Source organism: Eptesicus fuscus, chromosome 6 (assembly GCF_027574615.1).
Source record: "Eptesicus fuscus isolate TK198812 chromosome 6, DD_ASM_mEF_20220401, whole genome shotgun sequence".
Lineage (NCBI taxonomy): Eukaryota > Metazoa > Chordata > Mammalia > Chiroptera > Vespertilionidae > Eptesicus > Eptesicus fuscus.
The window spans coordinates 19932360-19948762 of record NC_072478.1 but is presented as its reverse complement, the minus strand read 5'-3'; the positions used below and the strand labels follow the sequence as shown (position 1 = coordinate 19948762).

At 56.5% G+C, this 16403-nt stretch overlaps 2 protein-coding genes across 3 annotated transcripts; both read left to right on the top strand.

The window, feature by feature from the left end:
• Nucleotides 1–920: 920 nt before the first annotated feature.
• On the top strand, nt 921–9256 carry TRMT1 (tRNA methyltransferase 1). Its single transcript, XM_008157920.3, has 17 exons — nt 921–1020; nt 1234–1518; nt 1604–1659; nt 2122–2264; nt 2436–2623; nt 5034–5149; nt 5227–5339; nt 6216–6364; nt 6494–6580; nt 6660–6729; nt 6814–6948; nt 7037–7122; nt 7438–7546; nt 7632–7708; nt 8589–8708; nt 8793–8922; nt 9093–9256. The coding sequence occupies exons 2-17, from the start codon at nt 1259–1261 to the stop codon at nt 9240–9242; spliced, it is 1989 nt and encodes a 662-aa protein (XP_008156142.2). The 5' UTR covers nt 921–1020; nt 1234–1258; the 3' UTR covers nt 9243–9256.
• A 1420-nt stretch (nt 9257–10676) lies between these two features.
• On the top strand, nt 10677–16239 carry LYL1 (LYL1 basic helix-loop-helix family member). 2 transcript variants are annotated; one of them, XM_008157921.3, is made up of 6 exons: nt 10677–11015; nt 11102–11307; nt 12197–12548; nt 12629–12720; nt 13601–14311; nt 16099–16239. In XM_008157921.3, exons 3-5 carry the CDS (start codon nt 12217–12219, stop codon nt 14014–14016), a joined length of 840 nt encoding a protein of 279 aa, XP_008156143.2. In that variant the 5' UTR covers nt 10677–11015; nt 11102–11307; nt 12197–12216; the 3' UTR covers nt 14017–14311; nt 16099–16239. The 2 variants fall into 2 exon arrangements, with proteins under 2 accessions (XP_008156143.2, XP_054573323.1); XM_054717348.1 differs by having other exon boundaries at nt 13601–14314.
• Nucleotides 16240–16403: the final 164 nt, after the last annotated feature.

The window sequence follows — 16403 nt, the reverse complement described above, 5'->3', positions numbered from 1 at the left end:
TCAAGAAGCCACAATAAAAACACGCCATGTCAGATTACGTTATAAGCATTTTACCTGCACTAACTTGTTTAATTCTCATCACAAACCAATAATGAACCTTAAAAAATTCTGCCCATTTTGCAAATGGGGAAACTTAAGCACAGAGAGGGGTTAAGAACAGGTAGCAAAGTGAGCTGGGGCCTGGGAACCCAGACAGCCCAGACCACTACCCTGTCCTCCTTTCCCATTGCGGGTTATGTGAGAGAGACTTCTTTGCATATTTGTGTTGTCTTTTAATCTTTGCTCTGTCTTGGAAGCTAGGACTCTTATTTAACATGTAAGGAAAGTGAGGTCCAGAGAGTTTAAGTAACTTGCCAAGAGCATGTGGTAGGGCTAGGATTCAAACTCAGTAAATCTGATTTCAAAGCCTGAGCTATTCCTGCAGGATGCCCTGAAGTAATGTGTCTATGGCGCCCAGCATCCAGGAGACGATCAATAGGTGTTGGATTTCTTCGCCTACCACCCTTTTTCTTTTTTTTTTTTTTTTTTAATATATTTTATTGATTTCTTACAGAGAGGAAGGGAGAGGTATAGAGAGCTAGAAACATCGAAGAGAGAGAAACATCGACCAGCTGCCTCCTGCACACCCCCTACCGGGGATGTGCCCGCAACCAATGTACATGCCCTTGACCGGAATCGAACCTGGGACCCTTCAGTCCGCAGGCCGACGCTCTATCCACTGAGCCAAACCGGTTTCGGCCTACCACCCTTTTTCTGAGCCTCAACTTCCTCATCCGTGAAGTGGGCTGGTGAGGTGTGGCCTTAATTACAGGAGGACCACTGTGAACAAGTTCGCGGATACCACACGTTCTGCGTTTTCCATGGTGCATTTTGATCCCGGCCGTGCACCGTAGGTAGCATCACTGATTGGCTAAATTCTGCCACATGACCCGCCCCCAACTGTGCCAACATGGCGGCGCCCAGGTCTTAATCCGGAAAATGTGACCAAGACTGATTCGGTTCTCCGTTTCGCGAGAGCCGGTGAGGAGGGCCTGGGCAGCGAGGCGAGGGATCGGGTGCAGGGGCGGGCCCACGTAAGGGCTTCAGGCTTCGCTGGGGCGGGTCTTCAGAAGATCGGGGATGGCGTTAGCTTACGGAGGCCACAGGGTCTCCTGAGCCGCTATTTTACAGATGTGCAGGCCACCCGGCCCAGGAAAGGAGCTCTTTCCTCCTCTCTATGCCCTCCTGATGCAGGCTTGGCGGGCACAGGCTACTGCGGATGTCCCATACGAGGATCGTTCTGCGGCAAATCCTGAATCTCCGCTCCGCCGGCGGTCTCTGTAGGGCTGGGTTTATGGAGGGGCAGCCCCAAGGGCCGGCAAATCCACCCGCAATGGAGAACGGCACGGTGCCCTGCGGCGAAAAGCGCCCACCTGAAACCCAGGAGACGACGGTCACCGAGGGGTCCGCCACGATCGCCTTCCCCAGCGCCAACGAAGTCTTCTACAACCCAGTGCAGGAGTTCAACCGGGATCTGACGTGAGCAGGCGTCCGGGGTCGGCTTGGCAGAGGGCAATGGGTCTGTGAAGTGAGGGGGTGTGAACCAAGCCTTCGTCTCTCGCAGGTGTGCTGTGATCACTGAGTTTGCTCGCATTCATCTTGGGGCCAAAGGAATCCAGAGTAAGTGGAGGTCCAATCTCCTGGTGGGTGGTGGTCACACCGAGGACTCCCCCTCCTCCCTAAAGTCTGGAAAGGCTCCAACCACGTAGCAGGCCCTGGGCTCTGCTCCTTCAGCCTTTTCCTAGGGACTTTGGGGAAGATTTTCTTTCATGAATCTTCTGTATTTTTTTTTAATGTATTTTATTGATTTTTTACAGAGAGGAAGGGAGAGGGATAGAGTTAGAAACATTGATGAGAGAGAAACATCGATCAGCTGCCTCCTGCACGCCCCCTACTGGGGATGTGCCAGCAACCAAGGTACATGCCCTTGACCGGAATCAAACCTGGGACCCTTCAGTCCGCAGGCCGAGGCTCTATCCACTGAGCCAAACCAGTCAGGGCGAATCTTCTGTATTTTGAAGAGTAGAGGTTTCTCAAAGAGAGCCTTGATAGTCCCTGACTTGTGTTTCTGGGTGGCTGCAGTCAAGGTGCCAGGTGAAAAGGAGGTGCAAAAGGTGGTGGTGGACTTGTCGGAGCAAGAGGAGGACAAGGCTGTATTGAAAGAGGGGGCAGACCCGGCCCCTGGAAACCAGCCTCGAACAGCCACTGTGGGGGAGATCTGTGAGGTGAGGCCTGGGCATAAAATAGGTGGCAGCCCCGGAGTCCAGTGGGTTGTGGAGGAAGGAAGGCTCCTGCAAGGGGAGAGCTGTAGGAGGATGTGTGTGTATGTGTGTGGGGGGGAGCTCAGCAGAGAATGGAGATATTGATGTGAGTGGGCTCCCTGCTTACTCCAACAGGAAGGCCTGCGAGTGCTGGAGGGCCTGGCAGCCTCGGGTCTTCGTTCCATTCGCTTTGCCCGAGAGGTGCCTGGGCTCCGATCCGTGGTTGCCAACGATGCCTCTGCCCGAGCTGTGGATCTCATCCGCCATAATGTGCAGCTCAACGAAGTGGCCCACCTGGTACAGCCCAGCCAGGCAGATGCCCGGTAGGTCCTGGGCCGCAGAGCCAGGCAACTGGAAGGTGCCTTCTATAGCCAGGCTGCCTGGGGTCAAATCCTAGCTGTGTCATAATCTTGCTCTCTGATCTTGGGAGAGTGCCTTAGTCTCTCTGAGCCTCAGTTTCCTTGCGTATAAAATGATAGTTTTACAGGGGTTGCTGTACTGATTAAATGAGAGGCAATACTTGTGTAGCTCATGATCGGTGCCAGAAATTAGTACCATGATGGTTTCCATTTTAAACTTCTCATACTTTTATTTGTTCAAACGAACCAGCTTATATCCACTGTCCAGTATGTGCCAGACACTGTTCGCAGTGCAGGGAATGCATCAGTAAACATTACAGACAAAATCCCTGACCTTGTGGAATTCACATTCAAATGCAGGGGTCAGCAAACTATAGCCTGTGAAGCCCCACAGTCTGGGTTTTTGTGGCCGGTGATGTAAGAATGTTTGTTTTTTTAATCCTCACCTGAGGATATTGTCTCCCCGCAATGATTTTGCGAGAGAGTGGAAGAGAGGGGGAGAGACAGAGAGAGAAACATCGATGTGAGAGAGACACATCAATTGGTTGCCTCCTGTGGGGATCGAGCCTGCAACCAAAGTACGTGCCCTTGATCAGAATCGGACCCCAGACCCTTCAGTCCTCTGGCTGATGCTCTAACCACTGAGCTAAGGATATGTTTTTATATTTTTAGAGGTTAAAAAAAAAGTATGCAATAGTGACTGTATGTGGCCTATAAAACCTAAAATATTTACTATCTAACCTTTATAGAAAGTTAATAAGTAAACTATTTGCTTTCCTGGCCATAGTAAAATCTAATAGGAAACAGAGAAGATAACAAATAATTGTAACAAATAAGTAAATTACATAGTAGAGGTGAGAAGTGCTCTGGAAAATAATTGAGGGGGTAGGGGATTGAGGAAGATGGTGGGGGGGGATTGCCATTTTGAAAAATGTGGTCAGGGTGGGCTGTGTTGAGAAGATAGCATTTGCTTTTCCTCATCTGCAAAGGGAACAATACAGGTCCAGATCCACGGAGTTGTTCTGGAAGGCACCTTTCACCCCCATTGGAAGATTATGTGATTAAATGAGTTAATGTATCTAAATTGCTTGAAACAGTGTCAGGCATGTATGTGCTACATTAGTAGAGTAGGTCCCGGGATAATGTTGTTAAAATGTTGATGAGAAAAAAAAAAATGTTGATGAGAAAAAGAAAAATCCTGGCCAGGGCTACTGTCTGTGTGGATTTGGCACATTCTATCCATGTCTGTGTGGCTTTTCTATGGGGACTTAGGTTTCCTCCTACAACCTAAAATACTCACGTGAGGCCCGGTTGGTGTGGCTCAGTGGTTGAGTGTCGACCCAGGAACCAATCAGGAGGTCAGGGCTCAATTCCTGGTCAGAGCACATGCCTGGGTTTCAGGCTTGATCCCCAATAGGGGCCCTGCAGGAGGCAGCCGAACAGTGATTTCATCATTGGTGTTTCTCTCTCTCTCCCTTCCTCTCTCAAGTCAATTTAAAAAATAATAAATTATATTTATATATGTTCAAATGAGGTAAATTGGCATGCCTGCGTTGTCCCAGTCTGAGCAAGTGTGCGTGGGTGTGCGTGGCCCTGCAGTGGAAGAGTGTCCTGTCCAGGGTGGATCCCCTGAGCTGCCTGGATAGACTCCAGCCATCTATGACCCTGAACTGGAATAACTGGGTGGAAAATAATGATCTGACTTGTTTTTATTAATTTTTCTTAAATGTATGTACAGCTCACATTTACTTCATTGTTTAATATTAGAAGTGTTTTGAGTCTTTATTTAGAATTTGAGCAATGTTTTTGTGACCAGAAATGCTGTAGGAATTTAACTTTTTTTTTTTTTTTAATATATTTTATTGATTTTTACAGGGAGGAAGGGAGAGGGATAGAGAGCTAGAAACATCAATGAGAGAGAAACATCGATCAGCTGCCTCCTGCACACCCCCTACTGGGGATGTGCCCGCAACCAAGGTATATGCCCTTGACCGGAATCGAACCTGGGACCTTCCAGTCCGCAGGCCGACGCTCTATCCACTGAGCCAAACTGGTTTCGGCGGAATTTAACTCTTGTTTGGATCACTTAGTCTGTGAAAAAATTGGTTTCATTACATGTTTTTCCGCTTAAAGTCACAGTTTTCAAGAAGTGAGGACTTACTGTATTGGCTATTGTCATGCCATTGTCAGAGATGGGTAGACAGAGGCCTGAGGGGAAAAGCCATGAAGTTATTAGCAAATGGATGCCAGGATCTAAGCCCAGGCAGCTGGCCCGAGTCCAGGTCCAAACTATCACGCTGCATGATTGAACATGTGTAAGGAACAGAGAGGTCCCTGGTACAGGGCACTGAGGAATTGGCCCTCTCACTCCCAGGATGCTGATGTACCAGCACCAGCGGGTGTCGGATCGGTTTGATGTCATCGACCTGGACCCCTATGGCAGCCCTGCCGCTTTTCTGGATGCAGCTGTGCAGGCTGTGAGTGAAGGAGGTGAGGCCATGCTGACCCAGGAGGATAGAGCAGGGCTCGTAGTGTTTGAAGGATCCTCACCCCTTCCTTACTTGCAGGGTTGCTGTGCGTTACCTGCACGGACATGGCAGTGCTGGCAGGGAACAGCGGGGAGACATGCTACAGCAAGTACGGGGCCATGGCCCTCAAGAGCCGGGCCTGCCACGAGATGGTGAGGACCCTCCCCCCAGCACCTCTTCCCACCCCTCAGACCTGTTCCGCTTCCTCCAGGCAGCATATTAACGACAAGCACACCTTTAACCAGCATAGTTCCCAGCAGCGTGGGCTGCCAGTCATGGTCATTTGGGGGGCAATGGCTTTGTCCAGGGTAGGAGCAATGATTGCACCCTTCTTCTAGTAGTCTGTTTTAACAACTTCCCAAAATTGTCTCTTTTTAAGGCAATTTTTCCAGGTCTGGGTTCAAGTCCTAACTTTGCTGGTAGCTTTGAGCAAGCAACTTCCCCTTTCTGGGCCTCAGTTTTGGCATTCGTGAAATGGGCATGCTGCTGATGGCCTGGACACCACTGGGTTGCTGTGGGAATTCAAGGAGGCGGGCAGGCTACGTCAATGGGCTGGGAAAGGAGAGGCTCCGTCCTTGTTCCTTATGGGCCCTGTCATAGAGCAGTCTGGGAAACGCTGCCTCTTTGTCTGGGTAGAGTGTCAGGGCAGCTCCCTAGCATGGGGAGGTCCCCAGCCGTGCTGCAGCACCCCGTGTCCCCACTTCCTGCCGACAAAGCCCGTGGTGGCCGGACTAAGGTCTCTGTGGCCACATCACACAGCACAGGGCATGCTGATGATGCTAATCAGAACAGATTCCACTTACTGGGCCTGAATGCTCCTAAGTCACTTAGTGCTCCCAGCAGGGCCATAGAGATACAGACTGGTGCAATCTCACAGGTGAGGGAACTGAGCAGGCGCCAAGGGCCACAAGTCAGGATACTCAGGGCTGGTCTTGGGACCCACGGAACCTGCCTGGACCCTGTGCTGTGAACACCTTGTTCAGAGGCAGGGCTGATGGCAAACGCCCACCCCCCATCCTCCCCCACAGGCCCTGAGGATCGTCCTACACAGCCTGGACCTCCGTGCTAACTGCTATCAGCGCTTCGTGGTGCCCCTGCTCAGCATCAGCGCTGATTTCTATATACGTGTTTTTGTCCGTGTCTTCACCGGCCAGGCCAAGGTCAAGGCTTCAGCCAGGTTAGCAGGGGTGGGGTAGGCACTGGAGCAGGCAACAGAGCCTTCCCCTGAGGAAATGAGGTCCTATAGGGGACCAAGTCACGCTGAGGGAAGAGTTGGGGTGTGGTAGCCAGCCCTGTTTCCCCACAGCAAGCAGGCGCTGGTGTTCCAGTGTGTGGGCTGCGGAGCCTTCCACCTTCAGCGCCTTGGCAAAGCATCGGGGGCCTCTGGTGGCCGGTGAGCAACAGTGAGCCAGGGGGGAGGTGAGGGGTTCCCAAGGGGTGTTGTTGCCCCCTAAACACCTCTCTCTGTGCAGGGTCAAGTTCTCTGCAGCCTGCGGTCCCCCTGTGGCCCCTGAGTGTGAGCACTGTGGGCAGCGGCACCAGGTGGGACCATGCCGGGTTTAGGCATGGGGTCTCAGGGGTCCTTGTGTCTCACTCCTTGTCCATCTGGCCCCTGTGTGTCTGCAGCTCGGTGGCCCCCTATGGGTGGAGCCAATCCATGACCTGGATTTTGTGGGCCGAGTCCTAGAGGCTGTGAGCACCAACCCCGGCCGATTCCATACTTCGGAGCGGATCCGAGGAGTCCTGAGTGTCGTCACCGAGGTAGGGGCTGGGCCGAAACAGGATGGGGCTCACCTGTGCCCAGCTTCCTCCATCTGCCCCATGCATATCCTGTTGTCCCCCATGGCAGGAGCTGCCGGACGTGCCTCTGTACTATACGCTGGACCAGCTGAGCAGCACCATCCACTGTAGCACACCCAGCCTCCTGCAGCTGCGGTGAGGGCTGGGTGGGGGAGGAGCAGAGCCTGAGTGCTGGGTGCCCTGGGCAACTTGGGCTCCTTTGGGGCCAGAATCCCCCATAAAATGGAGATCAGACTTCACTCACGTCCAGGGAGTCTCATGTACGAGTACTCAGAGGCCAAGAGCCCCGGCCAGGGGGAGAGTCTGACTGTTCCGATCATTGGCATGGTACCAGCTACGTGGTCACCCTGAGACATGCAGCCAGCCTCACAACCACCCCATGACTCACCCACACATGTCACCACTGGCTTTGGGATCTAGCTTGCCCCTCATAACCCCTCTTGGTCCCAGGTCAGCCCTCCTCCATGCTGGCTTCCGGGTCTCGCTCTCCCACGCCTGTAAGAATGCTGTGAAGACGGACGCCCCCGCCGCAGCCCTCTGGGACATCATGCGCTGCTGGGTAAGAGCTGGCCTGACTAGATAGGGATAAGAGGGCAAGGCATGGGCAGGCTTGGCATCCCCTGGCTCTGACCTTTGCCTCCCAGGAGAAGGAGTGCCCGGTGAAACGAGAGCGGCTGTCTGAGACCAGCCCGGCCTTCCGCATTCTCAGCGTGGAGCCCAGGTAGGGACAGCTCTGCCACAGGCATGGATGCTCATATGCTTGCAGATGACACAGACACTTCCCTAACAGATCCATGTTCATTCTTCAAGTGAGATCCAGAATCTACCTACTCCCACCACTTCAACTGCTTCTCCTCTGCCCCCTCCCTAGTCTGGCCCATCACTGCTCACATAGATCAGTGTGGTCACCTCCCTGGTTCCCCAGCTCCCACCCTCGCCCCCCACAGACTATTTCCCCCACAGCCCCTCACAGACTATTCCCCCCACAGCTACCAGAGGGCGCCTGTGAGCACCTGAGTCAGATCATGTTCCCCCTCTGCTCAGAACCCTCCGTGGCTTCCACTCAGCAGAAACAAAGTTCCACCTGCAAGCCCTGTCCCATTTCCGTGTCACTTTCCAGCCCTCATTTATCCCCCCTTCCCCCCTGGCTCACTCCACACTCAAGCTCATGAGCCTTTGCACAGGCTGTTCCCGCTACCTGGAGTGCCTGTCCCTGGGTGCCCCCCAGGACTGTTCCCTCACCTCCTTCAGGTGTCCCTGACTCTGTCCTGTCCTGCATTGAACCCCTTCCCCAGTCTCCCCAGAACCTCTGCCCTGCTCTGTTTTTTTCAAAACTCTTATCTCATGCCCTAACAAAACATAACTTGCTGATTTCTGATTTGTCCCGTTGCTTGCTTGTCTTGTACACTAGAATGTCAGCTTTACCAGCGGCAGATTTCAGGCACACTGTAGGCAACAGTAAATGTTTATTAAATGAATGAGAGAATCCTGACCCAGGTAGATGCCTTCCCAAGTCACCGAGGTGGGCAGGCCCCGTGGGCAGTTTTGTTGTGCATGTCTGAGTGGCGGCTGCCCCTCAGCTGCACCACCCCCTTCTCCAGGCTGCAGGCCAACTTCACCATCCGGGATGATGCCAACCCCAGCTCCCGCCAGCGAGGACTCAAGCGCTTCCAGGCCAACCCCGAGGCCAACTGGGGCCCCCGGCCCCGTGCCCGGCCAGGGTGAGTGAGAGTGATGGCAGTGGGATTTGGCCAGGGCCTGAGATGCAGAGGCCTGATGGCCCAGCTGCTCATCTCCCTGCACAGGGGTAAGGCAGTGGGCGAAGCTATGGAGGACAGACGCAGATTGCTCCAGAATAAGAGAAAGGAACCAGCTGAGGACCTGGCCCAGCGGGCTGCCCGGCTTAAGACATTTCCTTGCAAGAGGTTTAAGAAGGTGAGGCACGCCCCCACCTCCAAGTGGGTCCCCCTTATGGCAATAGGGCAAGGCTAAGGGGCGGGCAGGGATGGGAAAACGGGATGGGCAAGTGTATGCCAGTGAGCTCCCCATCCAGAAAGGAACCCAGCAGAGGCTGCTGGGCTTCATACCCATCATCTTTCCACCAGGGCATCTGTCAACGGGGGGACCAGTGCTGTTACTCCCACAGACCTCTGACACCCGAGGCCACTGCTGAAGCTGCCCCCACTGACTGTCCACAGACCCCCAACCAGAAGCCCCCTGAGTCTGGGGCCACCACTGGTCCAGGTGTAGATTGAGCCAATAAAGAGATTTCACCTTTCCGTGACTGTCATTTGTCTGAGCGCAGAAGCTGCTGGTGGTCTGTCTATCTGTCTAGCATGTCTGGGGCCTATTCCTCTGTCCATGTGAATTAACTCCCTGGGGGAGCTCTGCATCTAGAGGTTGGTGTGTCCCTGCCTGACTGAGGGAGGTGTTGTCAATGTTTCTGTCTGAGGCTTTCTGCCTGTGTGGGGAGCGGTCTATTCCTCTGCAGTGAGAAGCACTTAGGCACCCGGTTGCTGGCGCCTGCGGTTCCCCAAGCGACCACGGGGTGGCAGCCGTGCGCTCGTACCTACGGGCCTTCTCCCACACCCCCCTCCATTGGCGTACTCCGGAACACAGGCGCGTGCACGCAAGCTGGTGCCACCGAGCTCCCACGTGGCCTCTCGCCGCCAGCCCTGGCTGCCTGGTTTCTCTGGCCCAGCTCCCCGCAGGGCCGTAGTGGCGGAAGCCAGACCGGAACCAGGCTCCTTGTGCATCCGCTCCCGACCAGGTGTTTCCTGCCCTGTGGCCCCTCGAGGGAGGGGGTGCACATAGAGGTACTGGGCAGGCTGCTGCATCCTCTCCACTAGGGCAGGCCTTAGCAACGTTAACAGCGAGGCCTGGGACAGAGCCCCCACCCTGCCACACAGTAGCTGTGGGACCCGCAGGCACCCTTCACCTTGCTCCATCTCAGGAGTTAAATGAACCTGATCCCAGAACTGGCCTTGTGGGCACATCCAAGTTCACTGGCAGCTTAGAAGTGGACCCCTGCTTCCCTGGGCAAGTGGGATGGTTGGTGGTGGGGTCCTGGCATCACCTGGTTCCTGGAAGGTGACAGCTGAGGGCCTGCCTGGGGGCTCATGCAGCCACCTAGACAGACACGGGGCAAAGCACAACTGGCCCAGGTGAGAGGGTGCTGGGGATCGGGAACAGCCTTGTCACTGCTACCCTTCGGGAGGCTCCATCTGGGTCTTGAGTTTCACCACCCCCAGGACACTCACCCAACACCTCTTTATCACCATTCACCCTGAAGTGGGCTGGCTCTGGGATGAGGGCCAGGGACCACCGACCTGGGGCTATGCTATCCTATGACCTAGAGGACTAGGATTATGGGGACTTGCTGGGGCACCTATTGGAAGGTCCTAGCAATATAGGACGTCTCCCCCAGCTGCAGTCCTTCCTGTCACCTTCCTGGGCCTGGAAATGTGGAGTGGATAGCACAGGGGGACCAGGACAACAGCCCAGGCTGGACACCCAAGATCAGAGTGTCAGAACTGCCTTCTGCCACGCCGCGCTCCAGGGTGGGGGTGGCAGAAAGGCTGGGAGGGGCTCTGTAAAAAGAGGAACCAGGCAGGGGGAGGAGAGAAGAAGAAGGGGCCCCGCAGTCACGAGCCCCAGCAGGGCCGGAAAGGGCTCTCCACCCCCAACAGCACGGACACAGCTGGGGTGTTCAAAGCCACAGGCCAGATCCAAGCAACACTGGAGGCCACTGCTTTCCTGCCTCAGTTTCCCCTCTGTGTGTAGCTGTGCACTGGGGCTGGTCCTCAGAGGGCCAGGGTCCTTCCAGTGACTGGGAGGACGGAAGGTGAAGCCCTGAGGAGGGGTCACTGCCAGTCCTGCCCACTGGCCTGGGGCGGGGCGAGAGGCCGAACTTGGAGATCCCCGCCCGCTGGTTTCCTCCGGGGTCAGCCTGGCTCCTTATCAGTCTCGGCCAGGCGGCCAGGCCCTTATCTGCGCTGGCCCAGCATCCTCCAGCCACTGCGCCAGGGGTAAGAGGGAGGAAACCGGCAGAGGGGGGGTGAGGGGGGGCGGGGAGAGGGCGGGCCGGCCCCTGAGCCGCTCACTTTTCCTCGAGGGACCCATGCTGCTGCCACCACCAAGGCCCCAAGGCCCTTGAGAGCCCAGAAAGAAGTGAAGTCCAGACAGAGTGGCTGGCTGCCTGGGGTAGAGTGGAGAGGCTGGAGGGAGCAGGGCTGGGGAGCCTGGCCTGAAGCTGGAGCCATATTCTTGCCCTGACCGACAGAGCCAGGGGACTCAGCAGGCAGCAGGACCAGCGCTGGGGTAAGAGCGAGCAACCTGACGGTGGGGGAATTCCCAACCCACCTGCATTCATTCATTCGTTCCCGCCTTCCTTCATTCATTCATTCATCTGTAGGAACCAACTAAGAGGCCAGGCCAGCTTCCCCAGGACCCCAGTTGGGGAAGACAGGGAAGAGGGACCAGGTGTCCCCAGTGTTACTGGGACCCTCCAGGCCATGGGTCAAGAGTGAACAGGGATATTTAAATAGGGCGTAAAGAGGTGGATGCTGATGGGTGGGGCAGGTGGGGGGTCACCAGGGCCAGAAGGAAGATTGAGGCATGACTGTATGTACTGGGCAGTGCCAGCATTTGGTGTCATAGTGTCAGCAATGGGGGTTGCAGGGTTAGTGAGGGGGACATTTTCAGTGTGTGGGGTCACGAGAGATTATGGAAGACTTTCAGGGTCCGACAGGGAGGCGATGGGAAGAGCCTCGGGGTCCTAGATGAGGACCACAGGGTGGGCCCGGGCAGGAGGCGGGGGGTCAGTGAAAGGTCACAGTCAATCATGTAGGGATTCCAAGGACACGCTGTGTCAATGAAGGGTGTTAGGGTCAGATCTAAGGGTCTCAGGGTCCATCATGGATACCCTGCCTTGCCCCTCCCTCCGGATGCCAGGTGAGGGGATTCTGGAGGGAGGGAATTTGCTCATGTCCTCATGGGTCACAAACAGCTCGGAGACAGCACTGCTGGGCTCATCACTGCACAGCATCTCAGTGGGCATCACTTTTCCTTGTATCAGATCCTCCTCCCATGTTCTGGTAGTTTCTGGGCCTCCTCCCTCCCACTCTCCCTTCCATTTGAGGGCTCTGTTGGGCTAAGGGTGTGTGTGGACTCTGATTCCTCCTCCCACTGGCTTCCTTCCCTCCCACAGGTGAGCACCCCCTCGGGTCCATGTGCCCGCCCCAAGCCCAGGCGGAGGTGGCCCCCACCATGACTGAGAAGGCTGAGATGGTGTGTGCCCCCAGCCCAGCGCCTGCACCACTCCCCAAGCCTGCCTCACCTGGGCCCCCAAAGGCAGAGGAGGTGGGCCACCAAGGTGTCTCATCCCCCAGGCTGCCCCCTGGTGTCCCGGTGATCAGCTTGGGCCACACTAGGCCCCCAGGGGCAGCCATGGCCACCACAGAGCAGAGTGCCCTTCGGCCCCCACTGCTGCCATTCTCCGCCCTGGGAAGTGCCCCAACCCCTCTGGCCCTGCATTACCATCCTCACCCCTTCCTCAACAGGTTAGTGGGGGGCTGGGCCTGGGGGATCCAGGGCCAGGGCCCTTGCCCACAAGGCATTAGTGACCCATGACCCCTTACAGCCTCTACATTGGGCCGGCAGGACCTTTTAGCATCTTCCCTAGCAGCCGGCTGAAGCGGAGACCGAGCCACTGTGAGCTGGAGCTGGCTGAGGGTGAGTGTGAGTTTGTGTCTGCCTGCGTCCACATCTGTCCCATACCTTTCCACAGGGGGAAGCTGCCGGTGCAGTGCACAGACACACAGAACAGCCCGCACGGGTTCAGTACTCATGTTCTACTCATGTGCAAAGCCACAGTCCTATAGCCGGTCCCACACAACCAGTCACCCAAACAAACTACCAAGTCCTGGCAAACACAGCATGGCACAGGGGCCACAAAATGGCAGCTCCACTCGGACGCACAGCCACCCAGGAAGCAGCCACAGGACAATCATCATGCAAGAGACAGCCGTGGGACCACAGCCACACACACAGGACACAGCCCACCGCAGCCACTTAGGACCATGGCCACACAAGCATCAGCCACACCACCACAGCCATGCATGACACAGCCACATGGCAACGATCACACCCCACCACAGCCATTCAGACAGACCACAAGCAGTCACACAACCGCCTAAGACACGGACAGGGCCACAATCACAATAAGCGTACTTCTCAGACCCACGAGCACCCGGGGGTCACACACAGGGACACACTGAGAATGAAGACTACGGGAACAGCCCCCCCCACTGGCAGCCACAAGGAAACATTCGCTAGGGCATCTCAGCCACTGACCTGAATGTGCAGTCAGAGGCTTAGAGGCCACAGCTGTGTGCAGCCCGGTCTATCCTTGTCTCGATGGTGGAGGTGGGGGGTGGGCAGGGTTGCTAACCAGCAGGGGGGCCACACGTGGTGGATCCTGCACGTGCATCCCTTGCGTGGAGAAAGCCCCAGCTCACCTCCTGTGTGGAAGTCCCCAGAGAGTGCTGGGTGCCTGAAGTGAGGGCAGGAGGGGGCGCCACCTCGGTGCCAACCCCTCCCCTCCTGCATGCAGGGCAACAGCCCCAGAAGGTGGCCCGGCGAGTGTTCACCAACAGTCGCGAGCGCTGGCGGCAACAGAACGTGAACGGCGCCTTCGCGGAGCTCAGGAAGCTGCTGCCCACGCACCCTCCCGACCGGAAGCTGAGCAAGAATGAGGTGCTCCGCCTCGCGATGAAGTACATCGGCTTCCTGGTGCGGCTGCTGCGAGACCAGGCAGCCGCTCTGGCAGCGGGCCCTGCCCCGCCTGGGCCCCGCAAACGGCTGGCGCACCGAGGCCCGGACGACGGCGCCCGCCGTGGGCCTGGTCACCCGGTCGAGGCGGTGGTCCGCCTGCAGCCCGCAACCCCGGCCTGCCCCAACGGCAGCCCCGTTGGGGCGGCGCGCCCCATCAAGACGGAACAAGCGGCTGTGAGCCCAGAGGTGCGGTGACCGCCATCGCCTCTGAGCCCATGAAGGGCATGGGAACTCAGCCCTGGGCCGTCGAGGAAGGGGCGGACCACGCACTGCGCTTACTTTGGAGCGAAGTCCCCCCCTAGAGGGACCTGTGAGGACATACCCTTCAGGGGGAATGGCAGGGGATCTGGAAGGGCGGGCGGCCATCGCCCCCAGGAACCCTGCAGACCCTCTTACCACCCACCGCCCGCTGGAAGTTGCCTTGCCCACATCCTTCTCCCGGAGGCGAGGTCCGGGAACATCAACATGGCAGAGCGGCCGTCGGACCTAAGTGGTGCCTCTTTTTTTTTTTTTCCTGGTTAGGGGCTCACGGAGAGGTAGGGAGGGGTGGGGAGGCTTCCTCTTCTCGCCGGCGCCCCCTCCTGGAAACTCAGGGATACAAGCGCCTGGACGCCTCGACGGCGGCGTCGGCGGCGCGCCTGGTGCGGGGACAGAGGCGCAGAGTCCACTCGGGGCCCCTCCCCACTAACCCGACCAGGACCCGCCCGATCGCGTTAGTGAAGGCTCAGGCGCTCGTGCTTTTGTTTTTCTTTATTTCTTTATTTCACATACACATTAGCCATTCAATGGAGAAGCCGGAGAGAGTCAGGCAAAGATGGTATAACAGAAGCGCAGTGACGGGGGGCGGGGCGGGGCGGGGCGGAGAGGGGACAGACGGGCTGGCTGCCTACTTGCATTCCGCTAGGACACTGAAAACCCAGAAAACAAAACAGACAGTAAACTACCCTTGTTTCTTATGTATCTCAGTGCAGAGACGGGGGTGGAGGGCAGAGAGGGGGAGACCAGGCTGAAGGAGGAGGAGAGGGGGGACAGGGGACGCTAAGGGGAAGCACACCAAATCCATTAGTACTATATATAGAGATACTCGTATATACTGCGTTTCTTAGCCTAAGAAGAAACTTGTTTGACGGGACGGGCGGCCTTTGCGGTCCGCAATGCTGGTGCTGGTCGGGCGCACGGATCTCCCGGGAGGGGCCGAAGCGGGGCTGGCCCAGGCTGGCTTGCGGGGGGAGGGGGGCGCCCCAAAGGTGGGTGGGGGGAGCAGAGGCGGGGCTCGGGTGCCCCTCGGGCTCTCGATTGGGGGGCGAAAGTTCTCGTGATTTTTTATTGCTCCTTTTATTTTTCCTCGTGTGTGTGTGTGTGTGTGTGTGTGTGTGTGTCGGGGGGGGGGGGGTCCGTTCAGCACGGTCGGGGTGGGGGAGTGGTGCGTCGTCTGAGCCACCCGGCCCCTCTGGGACCCAGAGCGCGGCGTCCGCTCCGCCAGCACGGGGGTGAGAACAAGGCACTAGGTCGGCCGGCCAGCGCGGGGGCGGGTGTGTAAGGCAGTTGACAGGGCTGGTTGAGGGGTGGGGTGGGCTGTGTGCGGGGCCGTGTGCGTGCGTGCGTGCGTGCGCAGGCCTGGGCGAATCGACCTGTCAGCTTGGCGGGTCCTGTCCTGGAGCGTCGAGCCTTTCCCGTGCTCCCCGGAGGGTGACGGGGCGGGGGTGGGGGTGGGAGGAGTGATGTTGAGTTGGGGGCGCCGGGGAGGGAACTACCAACTTGCTGAGCGCGCTCCTGATAATGCTGGTGAGGGTCAAGTTGGCGTCTGGCTCAAAGAAGGGCGCTCAGGGCGGAGAGGGAGGGAGGGAGGGGACATTTGTTCGTTGGCATTGACCTCTGCGGGGTAGGGACTGGGGACCCCCGCCGCGCCCCAGTACCGGGAGGGGGGAGGGGGCGAGGTGGGGGCGCTGGGCCCCGAGGAGGAGGCGCCCGGAGAGACCCGCGTCCAGAGCAGCCCCGCAGCTGGGCGCACGCCGCTGTCCCGTTCCGTTAAACTCAACAAAGAAGGGATATGCGTGTTCCTAACAAGTGCAGGGTATTTAATTGATCATAAACTTATGTATAATAGTTTGTGGGTCTTTAAAAACGTACTTTATAATGTAAGAAGCACCAGGGTTTTATGTTGAATTATCTTAAAAATATTTTTCTCTCGTCCTTTTCCTTTGAGATCTTGTGATTTTTAAAAATCAGGTGTTTTTATTTTTTTTTTTAATTCTAAAATGTGAACGTTTCCTTCAGCCCTCCCACCGAAACTGAGAACGAACGACGAAACAAAAACCCCAGATCATCCTTGTCAACGCAGGAAAACGACTTAAAAAAAGAAAACGAAAAAAGAAATAATAAAACCTGAAACGAACAAAAAAAAAAAAAAAGGAAAAACACTCAGCTTTCGTTATCCCCGCAAAGGGCGGGGCAGGCCCGGTTCTTTTAGCGTCCCCAGAGCCGCGAGGACATTACAACAAAAATAGAATTTTTCTTAACAATCTCTTAACATACAAAGATAGGAAAACTCTCTGATGCATTGCACTTGGTTCAATGAAAAA

Excerpts from the sequence above, each read along its gene's own strand:
- TRMT1 (XM_008157920.3), top strand. The coding sequence starts at position 1,259 with ATGTCCCATACGAGGATCGTTCTGCGGCAAATCCTGAATCTCCGCTCC. Across the intron at positions 1,519-1,603 it reads GAGTTCAACCGGGATCTGAC|GTGTGCTGTGATCACTGAGT; the intron begins GTGAGCAGGCGT and ends CGTCTCTCGCAG. Across the intron at positions 5,340-6,215 it reads GCCGGGCCTGCCACGAGATG|GCCCTGAGGATCGTCCTACA; the intron begins GTGAGGACCCTC and ends CCTCCCCCACAG.
- LYL1 (XM_008157921.3), top strand. The coding sequence starts at position 12,217 with ATGTGCCCGCCCCAAGCCCAGGCGGAGGTGGCCCCCACCATGACTGAG. Across the intron at positions 12,549-12,628 it reads CCTCACCCCTTCCTCAACAG|CCTCTACATTGGGCCGGCAG; the intron begins GTTAGTGGGGGG and ends GACCCCTTACAG. Across the intron at positions 12,721-13,600 it reads TGAGCTGGAGCTGGCTGAGG|GGCAACAGCCCCAGAAGGTG; the intron begins GTGAGTGTGAGT and ends TCCTGCATGCAG.